The 17,216-nt window shown below is 45.0% G+C and overlaps 1 protein-coding gene across 1 annotated transcript in view; it reads left to right on the forward strand.

Moving 5' to 3' along the window:
- The first annotated feature begins 291 nt into the window (after positions 1-291).
- The window catches only part of dock2 (dedicator of cytokinesis 2), a 67,680-nt gene continuing 50,755 nt past the window's right edge, over positions 292-17,216 (forward strand). The window contains exons 1-21 of the mRNA XM_040173547.2: positions 292-537; positions 1,938-2,021; positions 2,447-2,487; positions 2,688-2,743; positions 2,828-2,924; positions 3,013-3,161; positions 3,411-3,546; positions 4,044-4,201; positions 5,098-5,179; positions 5,412-5,547; positions 6,101-6,176; positions 6,321-6,397; positions 8,154-8,404; positions 8,625-8,723; positions 8,884-8,956; positions 9,198-9,301; positions 10,160-10,364; positions 12,090-12,187; positions 12,284-12,373; positions 12,513-12,613; positions 14,568-14,702. Of these exons, the coding sequence (XP_040029481.2) occupies positions 495-537; positions 1,938-2,021; positions 2,447-2,487; positions 2,688-2,743; positions 2,828-2,924; positions 3,013-3,161; positions 3,411-3,546; positions 4,044-4,201; positions 5,098-5,179; positions 5,412-5,547; positions 6,101-6,176; positions 6,321-6,397; positions 8,154-8,404; positions 8,625-8,723; positions 8,884-8,956; positions 9,198-9,301; positions 10,160-10,364; positions 12,090-12,187; positions 12,284-12,373; positions 12,513-12,613; positions 14,568-14,702 (2,291 nt within the window). The 5' untranslated portion in view covers positions 292-494. The remainder of the gene's footprint in view (positions 538-1,937; positions 2,022-2,446; positions 2,488-2,687; positions 2,744-2,827; positions 2,925-3,012; positions 3,162-3,410; positions 3,547-4,043; positions 4,202-5,097; positions 5,180-5,411; positions 5,548-6,100; positions 6,177-6,320; positions 6,398-8,153; positions 8,405-8,624; positions 8,724-8,883; positions 8,957-9,197; positions 9,302-10,159; positions 10,365-12,089; positions 12,188-12,283; positions 12,374-12,512; positions 12,614-14,567; positions 14,703-17,216) is intronic.

Raw genomic sequence — 17,216 nt, forward strand, 5'->3', positions numbered from 1 at the left:
CAAAAAAAATATCTTTTGGAAACTTTGTTCATCGACTTTCAAAGTTGTTTGGTGTGCATTACTTATTTAGATCGGATTCAAGAATGGATCACAAATATGACCTGCGTGCTATTTACATCACCGCTCAACCCCTCCTGTGACAGGAAATGTGCGCAAACAACACAAATAAATGAATCGGCTAAACCCAAATGAGCCAAAGCGAGACACACTGACACGCCGCGCGGGCCTGTGGCCTCTACAGGACTCCACCTTGTCACACTCACTCACTTCCCCTTAACGGCCTGAGGTCAGGAAGAGACGAGAGGCAGAAGAGGAAGAGAGGCAAAGGGGGATGGGCCTGTTGCCTTCATTTCAAGTAAAAGAAAAAACAGAAGTAGAAAGTTGAGCAGGCACTCTGTCAAAAAGAAACAGACAGACAGAGAGAGAGAGAAGGCGAGATCGGAGGTGAATTGGAAAGACGAGACTGAAAATCGAACGAAGGGCTACATGCAAACATGGCTCCTTGGACGCGGACCGCCACAGAGCGCTATGGTGTTGGTAAGTCAGAGGGAGCTCACTTGTGTCTGTCTTTGTGTGTGTGTGTGTGTGTGCACGCGCAGAAACGTTTCTCTGGTGCCTCCCCATTTAGCCGTGCTATGTGCAAGAAGGAGAGAAATGGATACTCACGACTTCCTGCTCAACAGGATGTGAGCAGGTGCTAACGGTCTCAGACAACTTTAGGACGTAACTACCACCAAGGATACTTGAACCCTACAATCACGTTCACCATTAACATTCAATCAGGAGGCACGAGAGCTGGTGGATTGATTGGCGGGTGGAAACGTATTCAAAGTTAATATCCATCCTGAGCCGGTGCAGGCTAAGACAATCTGATTGCATTTCAACGTGCACCTCGACAACACAAAAGCAAGGAATTCACATTTTTGTGTGTAGATAGATAAGCTTTTGGTACATTGAACAAATCCAATATGGGTACGGCTCAGCGTCTCACCACAAGCCGTATTTTATCGGGTATGTGGGTTGAATATGGCCGAGCTGATCACCATGTGTTGCCGTTAGATATGCGAGAAGCACACAAGCTCAGCAGGACACTGATTTCTCACATCTAATAAAGAATGAGTGGATGTAATAGCAGACGATGCACTCCTTCAGTTTGACACACACTTTACATTGTAAGTGATCCATGACAATACATTGAAATCTTTAAGCCTTTTTACCGCTATATATCTTAAGATTGACGTTAAAAAAATATATGTATCTTACATTTTGAATCAATTACTAAGAGGATTACTCAATGAGGTTTTGTTCATCTGTATCTAGACATAATTTCTTCCTGGTCTGCATAAGACTACAAGACAGGAAGTGGAAGAAGAAGGAGGGACGTATTTTCTTTGAAGCCGGAGCTGCATTCAATTAGACGATAGCTTCACTGCTGCACTTACTTTCTGCAACGTACTGACATCCAACGCACTCTTTGCAGGGACCCTTTTGTTATGCATGCCATGCTGTATATGAAGCATTTTTATTACTGGTCAATCTGCATATTACTTTTTAGGTCAATTATTTAGTCTGAAGTAAAAAAAGTTTTATGTGTATTCATTTATTGTTGTAAATGTATTTCCTTTCTATCTGAATTTATTGTATTTTTAATTGTTTTGCTCATGTCATTTTATGGGTTTGTTTCAATTGCTTCTCTTCAGTCACATTTCCCTCGCTTCAAAGGTTCATGTGGCAGTTAGAGAAGGGCGGTTGTTAAAGAACGGCGTCACCTCGCCCACCAAGTCGACGCCGGCGTACCGCCTGTGCTGACATCCATAACATGAGTACTGGCTCCGCTCAGTTGGTGCTTGTGTGCTTGCAAAGTGTTTTCTTTGCATTGCCTTTAAACAGCGGTCCATCAAATGCGCCAGTAACCAGTATAATTATGTCCTTGACAGTCAAGTGGAATTTTGTTGGCAACGGAAAGAAGCAGCTGTCCCTGGAGGTAGGAGATGCAGTCCAGATCCAGGAGGTCTGCGATGGTAAGAATATGACACATTATAAAAATGGGAGGTAGCACTTATGCCTAAATTACCTTTCTATGTTTTTTTCCCCCCCATGTGTTTTCTGTGAAGCATGCAAGATATGTTGATATCATCACTATTAATAGCATTGTTCTAAAACAAGGTTGCATATTAAAATGCAAACTACCAAAATAAAAGATTATGGTAAAAATGGTGCATTTAGCATTATTTAGGTGGCATTTCTTGACGTTCGTTTAAAAAAATATGTTTTACATGATCAAATATTTACTGCACAATTATTTTGGTACCAGTTTCATTTTGTACGCCTCATAGTTCTTTCACCAGGTTTCATAACTTCGACATGTGGTCGAGACATTTCATCATAAACACCACAGATTGTAGACAGGAAAGTAAAGTAGGGTGATGGTCAATTTGTCTTTCAGGTTGGTACAGAGGCCACTTGGTTAGGAACAATGCCCAATGGGTAAGACTTCACACAAACACGTCACCTGTTTTCATGCCAGACGGCACATCACATTGATTTCAGCCGAAAAGTGAGAATAACAACAATCAATCTCAGTCACCGGGGAGGTCTTGTTCTGTAGCTGTGCGGATGGAAAAGGTGAAAGCTACTAATGATTACAATCCTTTCCCCTGATCTCCCTCATGCACATTCCTCTCCAGGGAGTGTTTCCTGCCAGTTTCATTCATCTTAAACAGGTCGTCATTGAAAAGCAGGGGTGAGTGCATTAAAAAAGTCTTCACCTGACGCAAAGTTACGTTGTCTTCACTCGTTTTCTTTTGTCTCGTACGTGCGACCACAGAGACGAGGAGGTAGTGATGTCTGCAGAGATGCCCTTGGTCAAGGAGGTGACCACCACATTGAGGGAGTGGGGAAGCATATGGAAGCAACTCTTTGTGGTAAAAAAACAACAACAACGAGAAGCATCGCTTTGTGGATGTTCATTTGCGCATGTCTGAGCTTAACACTACGCATCCACCTGTCCAGGCCAATAAGCTGAGGCGTGTGAAGCAGGTCCAGAGGCTTATGTGGGACCTAATGGAGTGGCGTTCCCAGCTCCTCTCTGGCACTCTGCCCAGTGACGAATTCAAGGAGCTCAAGCAGAAAGTCACCTCCAAGATTGACTATGGCAACAAGTACGACTTCTTAAAAAAAAAACACAACCCAAAACAACTTTCTCTCACGGCAGTTTTCTGTTGTCTCGCCTCCTTGTTCACCTCAAAATATTCAGCGTCCTCTCCATTTATATTTCATACCTCTCTGCTTCCTTCTGCCTCCCACCACCCGAGTCTTCTTCTCCAAAGCATTTTCTATTTTCCATTTTTTTCTTCTTCTTTTTCTCGTCTGTCCACCGTACACCTCCAATCTCCCGCTTCTCTCCGCAGGATCCTGGAGCTGGACCAGGTGGTCCGCGACGAGGATGGCAACATCCTGGACCCGGAACGGGCCAGTGTCATCAGTCTGTTTCGGGCCCACGAGGAGGCCACAGCCAAGATCAACGAGCGCATCAAAGAGGAGCAGGTAGGAAAAGAGATGAGACGGCAGTGCACCGGGGACCAGAAGAATTGGAACCCAGGAGGGGGAAAAAGCTCCAGACGGAAAGTTTCATTAGGCAGAGAGAGAGAATCTCACGGGTGGATGTGATGGCAGATGCTTTGAGACACAGCTTTGATATTGCTGCACCGCACTAGACTTTCCATCGTAAAGTAGATATCTATTAAATAGATAAGAAATTGAATGGGTGGAACTTTCATAAAGTCTTAAAAAAAAGAAAAGATTTCACTTCCATTCAAATTGGTTTGACTTCATTTCATCTCCATGCAGACTCGTCATTTGTAATTTCCTTCTCCCTTACCGACCCGCAATCAGAGCTCTTACACCCCAGAGTGCAGTAAAGAGCCATTAGTTCTCACAGCAGCGTCTTCAGGACCTTGAAGCGAAGGCTTTTGGCCGCCACCGTATCCGGTTAAACTCTTTGTCCAAAGTGAACCTCCTGCAACTAACGTCCTTCCCCGCAGTCCAACGTCCAGACGGACCACAGCGGCATCTCAGCGCGAATCCAATCCTCGCCCACGCACAGCCTCTACGTCTTCGTCAGGAACTTTGTGTGCCGCATCGGAGAGGACTCGGAGCTCTTCATGTCGCTCTATGACCCCGTCAAACAGAGCATCATCAGGTGCGCCTGGTCCTTCTCTCTTACATATACGCCCCCACCCTCCCCCCCCTCTCTCACAGTGGGACTCAAAAGGTGTTTCATAACATGTTGATGCTTTCTTTTCAGTGTGTTTTCAGGTTGATTTTACGATTCATATGAAAGTTGAAATGTTTCGTCTTCAAATAACAAACTTAAGGTTATGATGGGGTCTGGAAGATTTAATAAAAAAAAAGCTTTATAGCTATAGACTATTATTTAATATAGCTATTATTATTTCTTCTAAAATTGTTCTTTGAATAGTTGATTTAATCAAACATTTAGATAATAAAGCACATAAAGAACTCCGTCCTTTAAATCAAATAATTAAGATGGGTTTAGCCTCCACCGCATCCACCTCAGTACCTATGAAAGTATCACTGAATCAGCTGTCTATGTATCTATCCTCTTGCTCCTTCATTTCTGCCGTGTTTTCTCCATTGTTGAAGCTCTCTAAATTAGAACAATGGGATACCAGAAATAAGAATAAAGCGAACACAAATTATAGGGCAGAACATGCTGACTGGCAGTGCTATGTGGTGCCTGACGGTGCCGATGTTAAGCCCCGTCACTCACTGTCGTACTGTGAAGTTCTAATTCTCACCACCGATCGTCTCTTACTTTCTTGGCATTAGTTCTGGTTTATTTCGGTGAGATGTTTAGGAACTTTTTACACATCCTGCTTTACCCAAAGACCCTCAGCTATGTATCTTTCTTTCTATTCAGTCCTCCGTCACTGTCTGGTTGTGTATATATATATATGTATATATATATATATATATATATATATATATGTATGCATATATATGCTGCATATCAAAGAAATGTGTGGTATCGCTTTGCAGAACAGTAACAACAACTGTTTTCCGTGCTGTGTGCAGTGAGAACTACTTGATACGTTGGGGCAGTAAAGGATTCCCCAAGGAGATCGACATGCTCAACAACCTGAAGGTTGTCTTTACGGTGAGTAACCAGTGGAGGGCACTACCGCGCCGCGGCTCAGCATCAGAGACCACCGCATGAGTAGATGCATCCCCTCTTAGGAGATTGAATTGCTTCTTCATTTTCCCCTCTCACCCTCTTTCCCACGTAACCCGAAGTCCCCGCACTGTCTGTTAATCCTGTTAGTCGTGTGTGTCACTCCCGCTTCCAATCTGTACTAATTGTTCGGCTTTCTCTGTTTTGCGTCTACCAGGACCTGGGGAACAAGGACCTGGGCAGGGACAAGATTTACCTCATCTGTCAGATAGTGAGAGTGGGCAGGATGGACCTGAAGGAGACAAACAACAAGAAGAGCACTCAAGGCCTGAGGCGTCCGTTCGGTGTAGCAGGTACTTATAGAGCCGCCCATGCAGGGCGGTTGTTTTCTTTTGTCAAAGGTGCTTTCAAATTGTTCAAGCACTGTGTGCCACCTTATTTGTAGTTATTAGGTCAATTTGCTTCATTCAACTGCCAAAAGGCACCGGTTTAGCCAACATAATGGCATTTAGTGGACTTAAGGAAAAGTAGACTTTCGCTGTTGTTGGCAAAGGTCAGAATAGTTTTCTCTGATTTGTCAGCAGTTGCTGCTGCAGCTGTTATCACCCATATTCAAGCCCCGTAACTAAACAACACCACAGCAAACACAGTCATCTTTTGCACAGACAAAACTAAAATACTGTTATATGTATTCCACTAACTTTTTTGTTATTGTTGCTTCCTCCGGCTCAAACATGTTTTGTATGTTCTGAATCGACGCGGACGAGTTTGTGATGAAGAGATTGAAATTCAAACGTCCACAGCGGCTGTCATTGCTGACTGATGTGAATCCACATCCGAAATTACCCCGCAGCATTGTCTTTGATTTTGTTATCCCGCACACATTTGTTTCCCTCTTCCTGGCAGTAATGGACATTAGTGATCTCATCAAAGGGAAGATCGAATGCGACGAGGAGAAACAGTTCTTCATTCCCTTCTTCCCGTACGTACATTTTCCTTTTCTATCACTCACACATGGTAATTATATAACAATATTGCCATTTTTTTCCCGCTTCTGCACAATTTTAAAATCGAAAAGTGTTTGTGTGATCTCCAAGTGTGTTTTTCTGTGTCCATGTGGCTCCAGTGTGGTCGCTGAGAATGACTTTCTGCACTCCTTACTGAACAAAGTGACAGCATCGCGAGGGGACAGTGGTGGACAAGGTAGGTCTTCTCTCTTAGTTGTTAAGCCTTGTGACCTAAGGTCAGTGGTCCTGTGTGCATTTGAGGTTCCTACTGGACTGTGAAGACTGCAGTCATTTGTGGTCCGACGAAATGGTCACTTCTCATCAGCCGGTCGCCTTTTGTCTCGGCTAGACATGACGGGCATTATCCTGATGGATCGCATGCGCCCTCTCGCCCATGTCTTTATGTCACTTATCCTTTATTTCTCCCTTTACCGGCCTGCGGTCCAGCTGCACTATCTCATGTTTACGGGGGACTTTGACAGAGATGCTGAGGGCGACATAGATCTCGCTCGGGCCTCTATCTTTTCCGCTCGCCCCTAAACACCCCCGGGCGTAACCTAGATATGAAAAGAGCACCTGGACAAGCAGATAGGGACGGAGCACCTGACGTCAACGCTCTGCTCTTCACGTTAATCAGTCCTATCTCTCACTTTGAGATGCTTCAGCCAAAGTACGCACATAAACACTGACACAAACACAGAGGCCCTGAACAACGTGGGTTTGTCACATCCACCGGAACCCCTCAGAAAACTCTTTCCCCGAAATAAACAAGTAACCCTTCTTTCCGTCCTCATGTCTCTGCTTGTCTGTGCTTTCGAACATAATTATTTCGAAAGCCCATATTCCTTTAAAAAAAGTAGACCCTCCTTTAAACAGTAGACTGACTTTTTATAGTGCTGGTAATTGCATTGTGGTGTAGAACAGCCGCAGACATTTTCACTTCCACAGCTCACTTTGAAACACGTTGCGTTATGCGTTATGCTCCCCACAGATAAATACTTACATTTTACCCAAAGTGGCTCTCACACTGGGCTGAATGTTGCAGGGTTTTAGTTGGCCTTGAAAACATGTTAAAGTGTTTTACATTCTGTTTTAGTCGTACCTCGAAATTTCTTATTCATTCATTTGGCTTTAATTTCTCTTTACTTACCTGCCGAAGAGGAAAATGCCCCTCTGGATCCCTCTTTTGAAATAACCCGGAGTGGCACTTATTTGTCTAAGTTAATGATTGGAAGTATATTGATATTTGTTAGCACACAGTTCATGAAGTACAGTATTGACTTTAACCTTTTGAAAGCCAGACAAACCTGGTTCTCTCCACCTGGATGGGGTGTAATTTTGGTCACTCTCTCATGTCTGTGAAACTACATTAAAAGTGCGATAATCTTTAGGGAGCAATAGATAATGAATAGATACGTCTAATAAATACTCAATCCAACCGGGGAAGGTCGTTGACTGCAAACGGACACCGCTTTATTAAATCCCGGAATTAAACATTTTTCTATCTCTCCATCCATCTGCACACCGCTTATCCTGCACACAGGGTCGCAGGGGGGCTGGAGTCTATCCCCAACTTCGGGCGAGAGACAGGGTACACACTGGATTGGCCGCCAGCCAATCGCAGGGCTACACAGAGACACACAACCATTCACACTCACATTCATACACCTACGGGCAATTTAGAGTCCCCAATCAACCTGATCCCCAGAGCATGTCTTTGGACTGCGGAGAGAACCCACACGGACACAGGGAGAACATGCAGACTCCACACAGAAAGGCCACTGGCCGGAGTCGAACCCAGGACCTTCTTGCCTTATCAAGAATATGTATTTTTATCGGGACATTTCTTGAAAAAGGATGAAACAATTTGGTGGTCAAAATTAAATTGTGAACATTAATGCATAGCCTTTCCTTCCTCCTCCTCCTCATCCTCCTCCTCCTCCTCCCTCCAGGTCTGTGGGTGACCATGAAGGCTCTGGTGGGGGACATAGTTCAGATCCGGAAGGAATACCCTCACCTGGTGGACCGCAGCACCGTGGTCGCCCGCAAGCTGGGCTTCCCAGAGATCATCATGCCGGGAGATGTTCGCAACGACATCTACCTCACCTTACAGGGCGGCGACTTTGACAAGTACAACAAGACGACGCAGAAAAACGTGGAGGTCATCATGTGGGTGTGCGACGAGGAGGGCAAGGTCATACAGGTGAGCAGCAGGAACCCATCGCCTGATCGCTTTGAGGGTGTGTGTTTTTTTTACGGGCCAGTGAACCAACCCTTCCATGGTTCGGTGGGGGGGGGGCGCGGCGCACAGACGCGGCTTTACTCCCAGAAATAAAAACCTATTAAAGCACAAACGCACGCAAACGTAAAATCCCTCAGCTCAATATGTCCTGTATTTGTATGTCTCTCTCCCTGTTCCCTAGAACTCCATCTGTCTGGGTGCAGGGGATAAACTGGTCAGTGAGTACAGATCAGTCATCTACTACCAAATCAAACAGCCCCGCTGGATGGAGACAATTAAGGTGGGTTTGTGTGTGTGTGTGTGTGTTGTAGAGGGAGTTCAAGAACTACTCCACGGTTAGTGGTAGACTTCTTGTGGAGGTTTCTTGAATACATCTGATGTTTATGCATTTGTGATTTACCATAAGCTTCTAGAAGGTATACCTGTTTTTTGTCCTCTAGGTGGCAGTCCCTCTGGAAGAAATGCACAAAGTTCATTTGCGTTTCATGTTCAGACACCGCTCTTCCCAGGAGTGTGAGTATCAGCCTCTCTGCTGCTCTGTTCTCTCCCGACATCCACACTCCCTCCACTGACAGGGCTGAGTGATGGGAGGCAATGTGTTGAATTAGCCAAGGCATCATTACGCACTCTTGATCTTAAATCGGTTGTCCTTCCTCCCATTCCTGGAGTCTTCACCATCCCTCCTCTCCTTTCTGTTCCCCTGATGTCTCTTTCCCCTGAACATCCCTCCTCCTCTTCACAAATCTGTCTCCAGCCAAAGACAAGAGTGAGAAAAACTTTGCCATGGCCTTTGTGCGTCTGATGAAGGAAGACGGGACGGTTCTACAGGACGGGCTGCATGACCTTATTGTCTTCAAGGTCAGAAACAGATAAACTCAAAGTTCAGTATCAATCGAAAAAGACAAATAAATAAATCAACCTGATTTATTCATGGAGACCTTAAAAAAACTTTTAAAAAAAAAGCTGTTCACTCATTGGTGGTTAGTAGAGTAACACAGCCTGTTGATATATCATTCATGGTCAGACTTGAATGACTGTATTAAGCTTGCTGCCGTTTGTAAGGCTTTAATTGTGAAAATGAATTGTAGATTTTACAGGTTGCTGCTGTGATTTTCCTCAAACATAGTAGAAAAAATCAGATCACTTGTCGGTCTGAAATATATTGTAAATACGACGACAGTTATGCTCAGTTTGATCTATGACTAAAAACAATGAAATAGGGAGTCTGGATGGGAGATTATGCCCCCCGGTTTGGTTGAAGCCAAATAGATTTCCTGCCAAATGATCCCAAAGCTAAGATTGATTCCGCCTATTGATTAAATGTCAAATGCAATGAAGATAAATTACTCCTGATGCACTCAAAGACCAAAAGGAAGGTCTCTGTGTGCCTTTTGTTTCTGATTATCTCTCGTTATACCAGCATACCTCACTCATGGCCTCAATCTCTTATTCCCACCCACTCACTCATTATTACCTACTGGTTTGGCATTAAAGAGGGCAGAGTATGAGGTTGAGGGGCTAATGAAATATAGGAAAAATATAGGTTTGCAACCCAGAGGGAAGTTAGTCTGCCGCAGAACTGGCTGCTTCAGTCCTTGGTTGTCATGTTTCCTTCAGAGCCGCCTTGATAAGCAGTGCAGCGCAATCAAGCAAGACATTTTGATTAAACACTGAAGATCGTAGCTCTCATCCCCAACCGGTGCACTGTTCTCTCAGGGTGACAGCAAGCGCATGGAGGACGTGAATTGCTACTTGTCGTTGCCCCCGACGCGCAACCAACATGGTGACGCGCACGCCCACAAGGCGGCAGCGCTGAGCCGCAGCTCCAGCAACGTGTCCGGCAGCGGAGGCCTGTCGGTCAGCTCCAGGGACAGCTTCAGCATCTCCACCCTGGTCTGCTCCACCAAACTCACGCAGAATGGTAGGTGTGTGTGTGTGTGTGTGTGTGTGTGTGGGAGGCGGTTGTCTTTTGTGACATTGGGATTAATATTCTGCTCCTTTTAGATTTGGGAGGGCAAAATAAGGTTTTTGAAAAAAATACATACACCCCCTTATATATACAAATGTTGGCACATGAATTATAAAGGGGAAGGTGTTTTAAAGCAAACCTGAACGGGACATTAATTGAATACTGTCAAGCATGCAGAAAGAATTGACACGCGTACAAAGTCATGGATCAAGGCTTATCAAAGGTCTTCTTCTCCAGCGGTAAAATATATATAGCGGAAAGATAACATAATCAAACAGGGGGCTTTCTGCACATCCGAGTGCCGGGAGCATTATGCTCTGCCCCCATATAATTCTTCCCCCTCAAGTCACCAGGAGTTCATCTAGCGGTTCCCAACCCTTTTAGACCTCTCGCGACGAATGGCTTCAGACGTCTACCTGAACGTTTCCCCATTTCAGCCAGTTCAGCATGTTTTATAAATGTTGCTGAATAAGATAGCCGTTAGCTGCGACATTAGTTAGTGTGTACGTATAAGGAGTAGCTGAAGTGTATTCATTAATTAAATTGGACATTTCTAATTTTAATCTTGCAAAGGGTAGTTTTATAATTCATGTCTCTATTTTGTGTAAAAAAAAAACATTGATTTTTCACAAATGACATTTGATATTAATTATTACTACACTAGACCACCATTACATGTTTCCTCTGGGGGTTCTAGAGATCTAGAGATTCTAAGCGCTGACATCACGTACTCCGTTATCGGTGAGAGGGTTCAGGCATTCTGCGCTCTCCTTGAGCTCCTCCGTCAGATTACATTTGACTCTCCTGAGCTCGCCTCCAGACCTGAAAGGGGCTTTTGCTGGTGCTCCAGGGCTCGATGTTGTTTCGGGTGTAAAAGTTAGAGCCTGATGGCGGTAGCTGACGGGTGAGAAAGGAGTAAAGTGGGCGTCTATAAACATATCTGTTCGGTAAATGGTGGCAGAACTACAGGTGCATGTGGGTGTGACGTGTTTTGATTATGCGATACTGAGCCCCCCCGCCCCCTCGGGAAGGGCGAACCGTGTGTATACATGGGTTTGATTAGTGAAGCCTGGCGTCATTTTGTCCTACACACTCTGGCAGGCAGCCACTTTAGCAGATGCACACACGCACACGCACGCACACACGCACACACACTGAAATGCATCTACAAATGCATAACTGCACATACGTTCCAGGCGGTGCAGTGCATCAGTTTAACAGCTGTTACTGAGAAAGCCAGTCCATCACTATAATGAACATTATTCTGCAGTATTAATCACTTGTACCACACACACACACACACACACACACACACACACACACACACACACACGCACACACATAAACACCCCAACAATCACAACACACACTCAGACATTACTGGAAAGGAAAAGCAGTGAGCTAGCAGAGACATGGACATCTGCCATGTGTCAAACTGTAGCAGAAATAATGAGGGAAACCGTGGATTTGAATGCGCCGCTGACTCACTAAGCAGTGGAACAGCCTATACAGACCAACATGTCACTGACAGCTAAATATAGTGTTAAAGTTCAAGCTTAAAGCTTATTCTGCTCCAAAAAAGAGCGAGACAGAAAAAAACCTATTCAGAAGACAACACAACTAGGACAGTATTTTCAATACAAAAGCTTTAAGCAGCATCAATTCTCTCCTCTCCAGTGGGCCTGCTGGGGCTGCTCAAGTGGAGGACTCGACCCGAACTCCTCAAAGAGAACCTCGAGAAGCTGAAAATAATCGATGGAGAGGAGGTGGTCAAGGTGAGTGGTGTGAATCAGAGTGCGTGAACTTTGATGTGTGCGCTCTCACCGGACCTCTCCCCCTGTGTGTGTGTGTGTGTGTGTGTGTACGTTCAGTTTCTGCAGGACACCCTGGATGCTTTGTTCAACATCATGATGGAACACTCTCAAACCGCCGACTACGACATCCTGGTGTTCGACGCCTTGGTGAGCGCGCACTGCGATACTGTCGTCAAAATAAAGATGTCTATCGAATGTTTGCTATGTGGCCCGGTAAATGTCTACCTCTGTGTAATCACGTAACACCCCCCCCCCCCCCCCTCTGTCCGTCCCTATTGTCTGCCAGATACACATCATCGGTCTGATTGCTGACAGAAAGTTCCAGCACTTCAACACAGTGTTGGAGGCCTACATCAAGCAGCATTTCAGCGCTACACTGGCTTACAAGTAGGTTACTGGCTCACAGCCCACTGCCTTTCCTCACCACGTATGTCTTATCTCAGACGTTTCCCCCCCTTTTCTCATCAGAACACTGAATTTATTATTGTCAAAGCAGTACATTTACATGTTGGGCGTCTTGACTGAGAAGGGAGCAACAAGACAAATGCAAACACTGTAATCCTGTAACATGTAATGTATAAGGTCAAAATATGAGGTAAACTCAATGACCTAATTATGATGTGAAACGACAATGTTTGACTTTGTGTCAGAGACCATCGTACCATCATTGTGTGAAAGCGTAACACAACCAGCGATGCTCCTGTTGCAGGATTACCATCTCTCACGAGGCTATTCTCCCACCTCTAGGGAATTATGAAATATTTAAAATCCCATTAGATAATCTCGATAATGCTTTGTCATCAAGCCAGAAAAGAGAGCGTTTTTGTGGGTCCTAGTATGACGTAGCAGCCTGAAGGACACAAACACACGCACTGCATCAACGGGGCTGCTCCCATTCAGAATCCTGTCAGGTCCGCCGGACCTCAAGCCAAAGTGTTAAACCAATTGTGCTCAATGTCACTTAAAGAAGTGAGGCAGGTGAATACTGCTGTGTATCTAGCTGCAGGAGGTCACTGTGTGTGTGTGTGTGTGTGTGTGTGTGTGTGTGTGTGTGTGTGTGTGTGTGTGTGTGTGTGTGTGTGTGTGTGGGCATTTGGAGCACTTTAGTGGATGGGATTAGAGTTTAACCCCACCTCTCTGTGGAGCAGCATAAGCACTCATGCATGCACCCCAAACACTTCAGTCTCCTTCTTACTCTCTGCTAATTCACTTAACTTGATTCAGTGGACGCCGGAGACAACATTTGTTTGCGTTGCCAGAGATTCATTTAGGAAATTAAAATCAACTCCTCCTGCTCTTTTGTCCGGGACGAATCTTCTTTTCATTTCTCAACTGTTTCTTATCTCTCCTGCTCACTTTGCACATCTGTCTCTCCACATCCCTCCACTCCTCCTTTGCTAGTGTGTCGGCGTTCACCCTCTTTAAAGGGGTCAATGCAGCTTAATGCCTGTGAGCCCAGTGGCTGTTATGTAAAACTCTCTTCACTTTCAAACTCCCCGTTTGCTTTGCTCTGAAAAAATGAATAAATCCTCCCATGCTCGCCTTTCAGCCATGCACCAAACCAAAACCAGAGTGGACTCAATTGGAATGACGCTGGTAATGGGTTGAAGGCCGCCCTGACAGCCGGCCAGAGGCCAGATTATCTTAGGACATTAGACATATTTGAGGCTTTTATTGTTTAAGGGGATTGGGTAAGTTTAACCCAGTTAATAAATTATCCCCTGCTTCCGTTTCATAGGAATAAAGCCATCACAAAGCCCTCTTTAGACCTTCAGCATTGTTTTTTTGTGTAATGAATATCCTAGTAATAATAAGTACAGTTAATTTATATAGCACTCTTCCAAATGCTCAAAATCACTTTACACAAAACATTTTAAAATATTGCAAAAGCTATATAACTAAAAACAAGGGATGATGCAAAGTGTGAGTGATCGGTCAAAGAAAATAGACTGAGACTGAACCCGTTACCACCCTGCGCCTCTCCAGCTGCTCTGACACACTTTAATAATGATGCGTGCGTGTAAAGACGCCGGTGGGTTGCGCATGGGTTGGAAAATGATTCCCCCCCGCCCCCAGCATCTGGAGGCATATCCAAATGTCTGTGAGCTGTGCACAATGTACATCTGTTGAGGTGTGAAATACTACTTTTCCACCTCCTCCCTGCCGGCCTTCTCCCGCGTCGCGCTTTCCCTCTCAGTCTGATAAAGTCTGCCTTTCTGCTCTATGAAAGTGAAACATGAAGTCGGTGATTTATTTCCCAACCCTCAGAAAAGGATGACAACCCTCAACGGATGATTGCTATTTCTTTCACATCATTCTCTCTCCCCCCCCCCCCCCACAGGAAGCTGATGTCGGTGCTGAAGAGGTATCTTGATGTGTCCGGCCGAGGGGAACAGTGTGAGCCGATCCTCCGGACCCTCAAAGCCCTGGAGTACATCTTCAAGTTCATCGTCCGCTCACGCATGCTCTACTCCCAGTGAGTGTTTGTGCGTCTCTTTGTGTGGACCGATCGTTATCGTGATATGCCTACTGACTTATTTTGGCATCCACAACGATGCAAATAGGTGTTCCTGTCGAGCACACACTGAGGCCCAGTGACGTTGCACGAGTGATTGTTTTTGAAAGCACTGCGAGAAACAGGCTGTTGATTTAAAGCCTTAACGTTGCCGATGAGGTGCAGCGTCGGGATCGGAGCCAATGAGGCGACGGGGCAGGACCGCCGAATGGTCAGCCATCGAAACAGCAGACAAAGTTCCTGCAGGAGAGACTTACGAACCCCCGCCCCCCCACCAACCCCTCCGGTGCTGAGCCGAGAGCCGCGCCATACAATGATTTATAATTTATAACTGCAGCGCAAAAATGGATGCTGCTCCATCAGAAAGCCGATCCTCAACAAGTGCCGAGGGCCTTTCCCCTCGGTGACAATGACCTGACTCTGTCTGCGTTTGCTATGTGGGACACAATCGTGTTTGTAATTGAGTACTTGTTGACACGATGTTTAGGGGATATATTGTTTAGAGTTCACTAGATGCAGTTGTGTATACGGTGGCATAGTATGTGTGTGTGTGTTTGTAATTCAACGACCTCTGCAGTTGCCTTTTTAATCTTGCAGATTTTATCGATCCTGTTGGGTGTAGGTTTATTTATTCAGTGTGTGTGCGTATTTGTGTGGTTGCGTGAGATTCCCAGGTGGGTGAGTGTGAGATTGCGCGCGCAGGTCGGCAAGCTGATGAATGCAATATTTCTCCCCTCCTATATCTGTCGCGCCCCAACTACCCGCCGCCGACCACCTCGACTTGCTGGTTGCATCTAGTTTTCACATCAGATCCCTAAACTTAGAAGGCCTCGCCATGGCAGCAGAGAACCAGCTGTTCAAGGGAGCCCCTGCTGCCGTTAGTGGGTCTGCAAGGCATCGAGACTAGCCGTCATTAATTGTTAAATAGGCAGAACCGAAGATTTATTAGCTTGTCAAACCGGCTTCGTGTTCATGCAAAGTTTATCATAAGCGTGTGATGTTTGCTTCCTAAACACGTGAGGCTGTAGTAGATTTTGCCCTTTCCTTCACCTTCTTTCTGTCCCTCACGCCCGGGCTCTCACACTACTTCCATGTGGTCCGGTTCATCGGGTGTAATGGTTCCTTTTTCTTGCCTGGAGCACCTGCTATGTTCTACATTTCTCTTTTGTCCCCTCCTCCCCTTGTCCTCTTTCTTTCCTACAACTTACAATCTCCCGTTGTTATTTCGCCTCTTTTCTTTTCCCCCCGTACACTTCTCTATGGAATGCATCCATCTTGTAATGTAAAAAAAAAGAAGATATTAGATCATATTAGTTATCGCAACAGCTTTCCAATTTTGTTACATCAAAAGTGGACGCATTAATAACTAGTCATAATATTAATACAAACATAAATAATGAGGAATAGTTTATAATAATCATTGCATTGAGAACTAGAATCCCAGTGAAGCAAACACAATTACCTCATACTCCAATAAACTCTTTAAACAGATGGGATTAAACAATACTCTAGGTAATTCAGTGTGTCCAACCCACTTTAAAAAGCTTAGCCGATCAGCTTTAAAGGAGCAGCATCATTTTTATAATATATTAAAATATGCATCACAGCAAAGTTGGTCACTGGACCGTTTATGCGCTTGTCGGATGGGAAAATGATCTGCATTTCACATCTTGACTGATTGGTCCAGAGGGGACCAGCTTTTATAAATCATAACTAGAGCCCCCCTCCACTCACCGCCCTCTCCTGTTCATTTCCTGCCCTTCATCCCTCTCTTCTGTCTCCAGTATTAGTTTGCTTTATATATATATATATATATACATATATATATATATATATATATATATATATATAGAAAGTGATCATATTTTCACACACACGTACACATGCACACACAAACATTCATGCACAGACAGGCGTGGTGGATTAAGCAGGACAATGAGTCATTGAGTCATCATAACTGTACTCAGCAAAGAGCCCAGTGATAATACATGTGTGTGTTACCGACTAATCCCTCCCCCGCTATATTTGCTGCGTGCCACATGCTAATCCTTCCCTCCAGAACTCATAACTTCTTTTGTAATTACCAACTGCACAACTCCGTCAAACCGCACAGAGATAGTGAGGAGACGGGGGCGGACGAAGTTTGACCGGAGGCATGGTGGAACAGTGTGTGTGTGTGTGTGTGTGTGTGTGTGTGTGTGTGTGTGTGTGTGTGTGTGTGTGTGTGTGTGTGTGTGTGTGTGTGTGTGTGTGTGTGTGTGTGTGTGATGTGAATGTCAGCAACAAAGATAACCCAGTTTTTTTTGTTACGTCAGAAGAGGATTGTTATAACCACTGCAGTTATAGATTAAACTTGGCCACATGGTTCCTGCTTCTGTTTAATAGACTATAGGCCTACGAGTGTGTGTGTGTGTGTGTGTGTGTGTGTGTGTGTGTGGTGGCACTACAAATTATTTCTGCAGCGTGGCACTTTGG

This window comes from Gasterosteus aculeatus, chromosome 4 (assembly GCF_964276395.1).
Source record: "Gasterosteus aculeatus chromosome 4, fGasAcu3.hap1.1, whole genome shotgun sequence".
In the NCBI taxonomy this organism is placed as follows: domain Eukaryota; kingdom Metazoa; phylum Chordata; class Actinopteri; order Perciformes; family Gasterosteidae; genus Gasterosteus; species Gasterosteus aculeatus.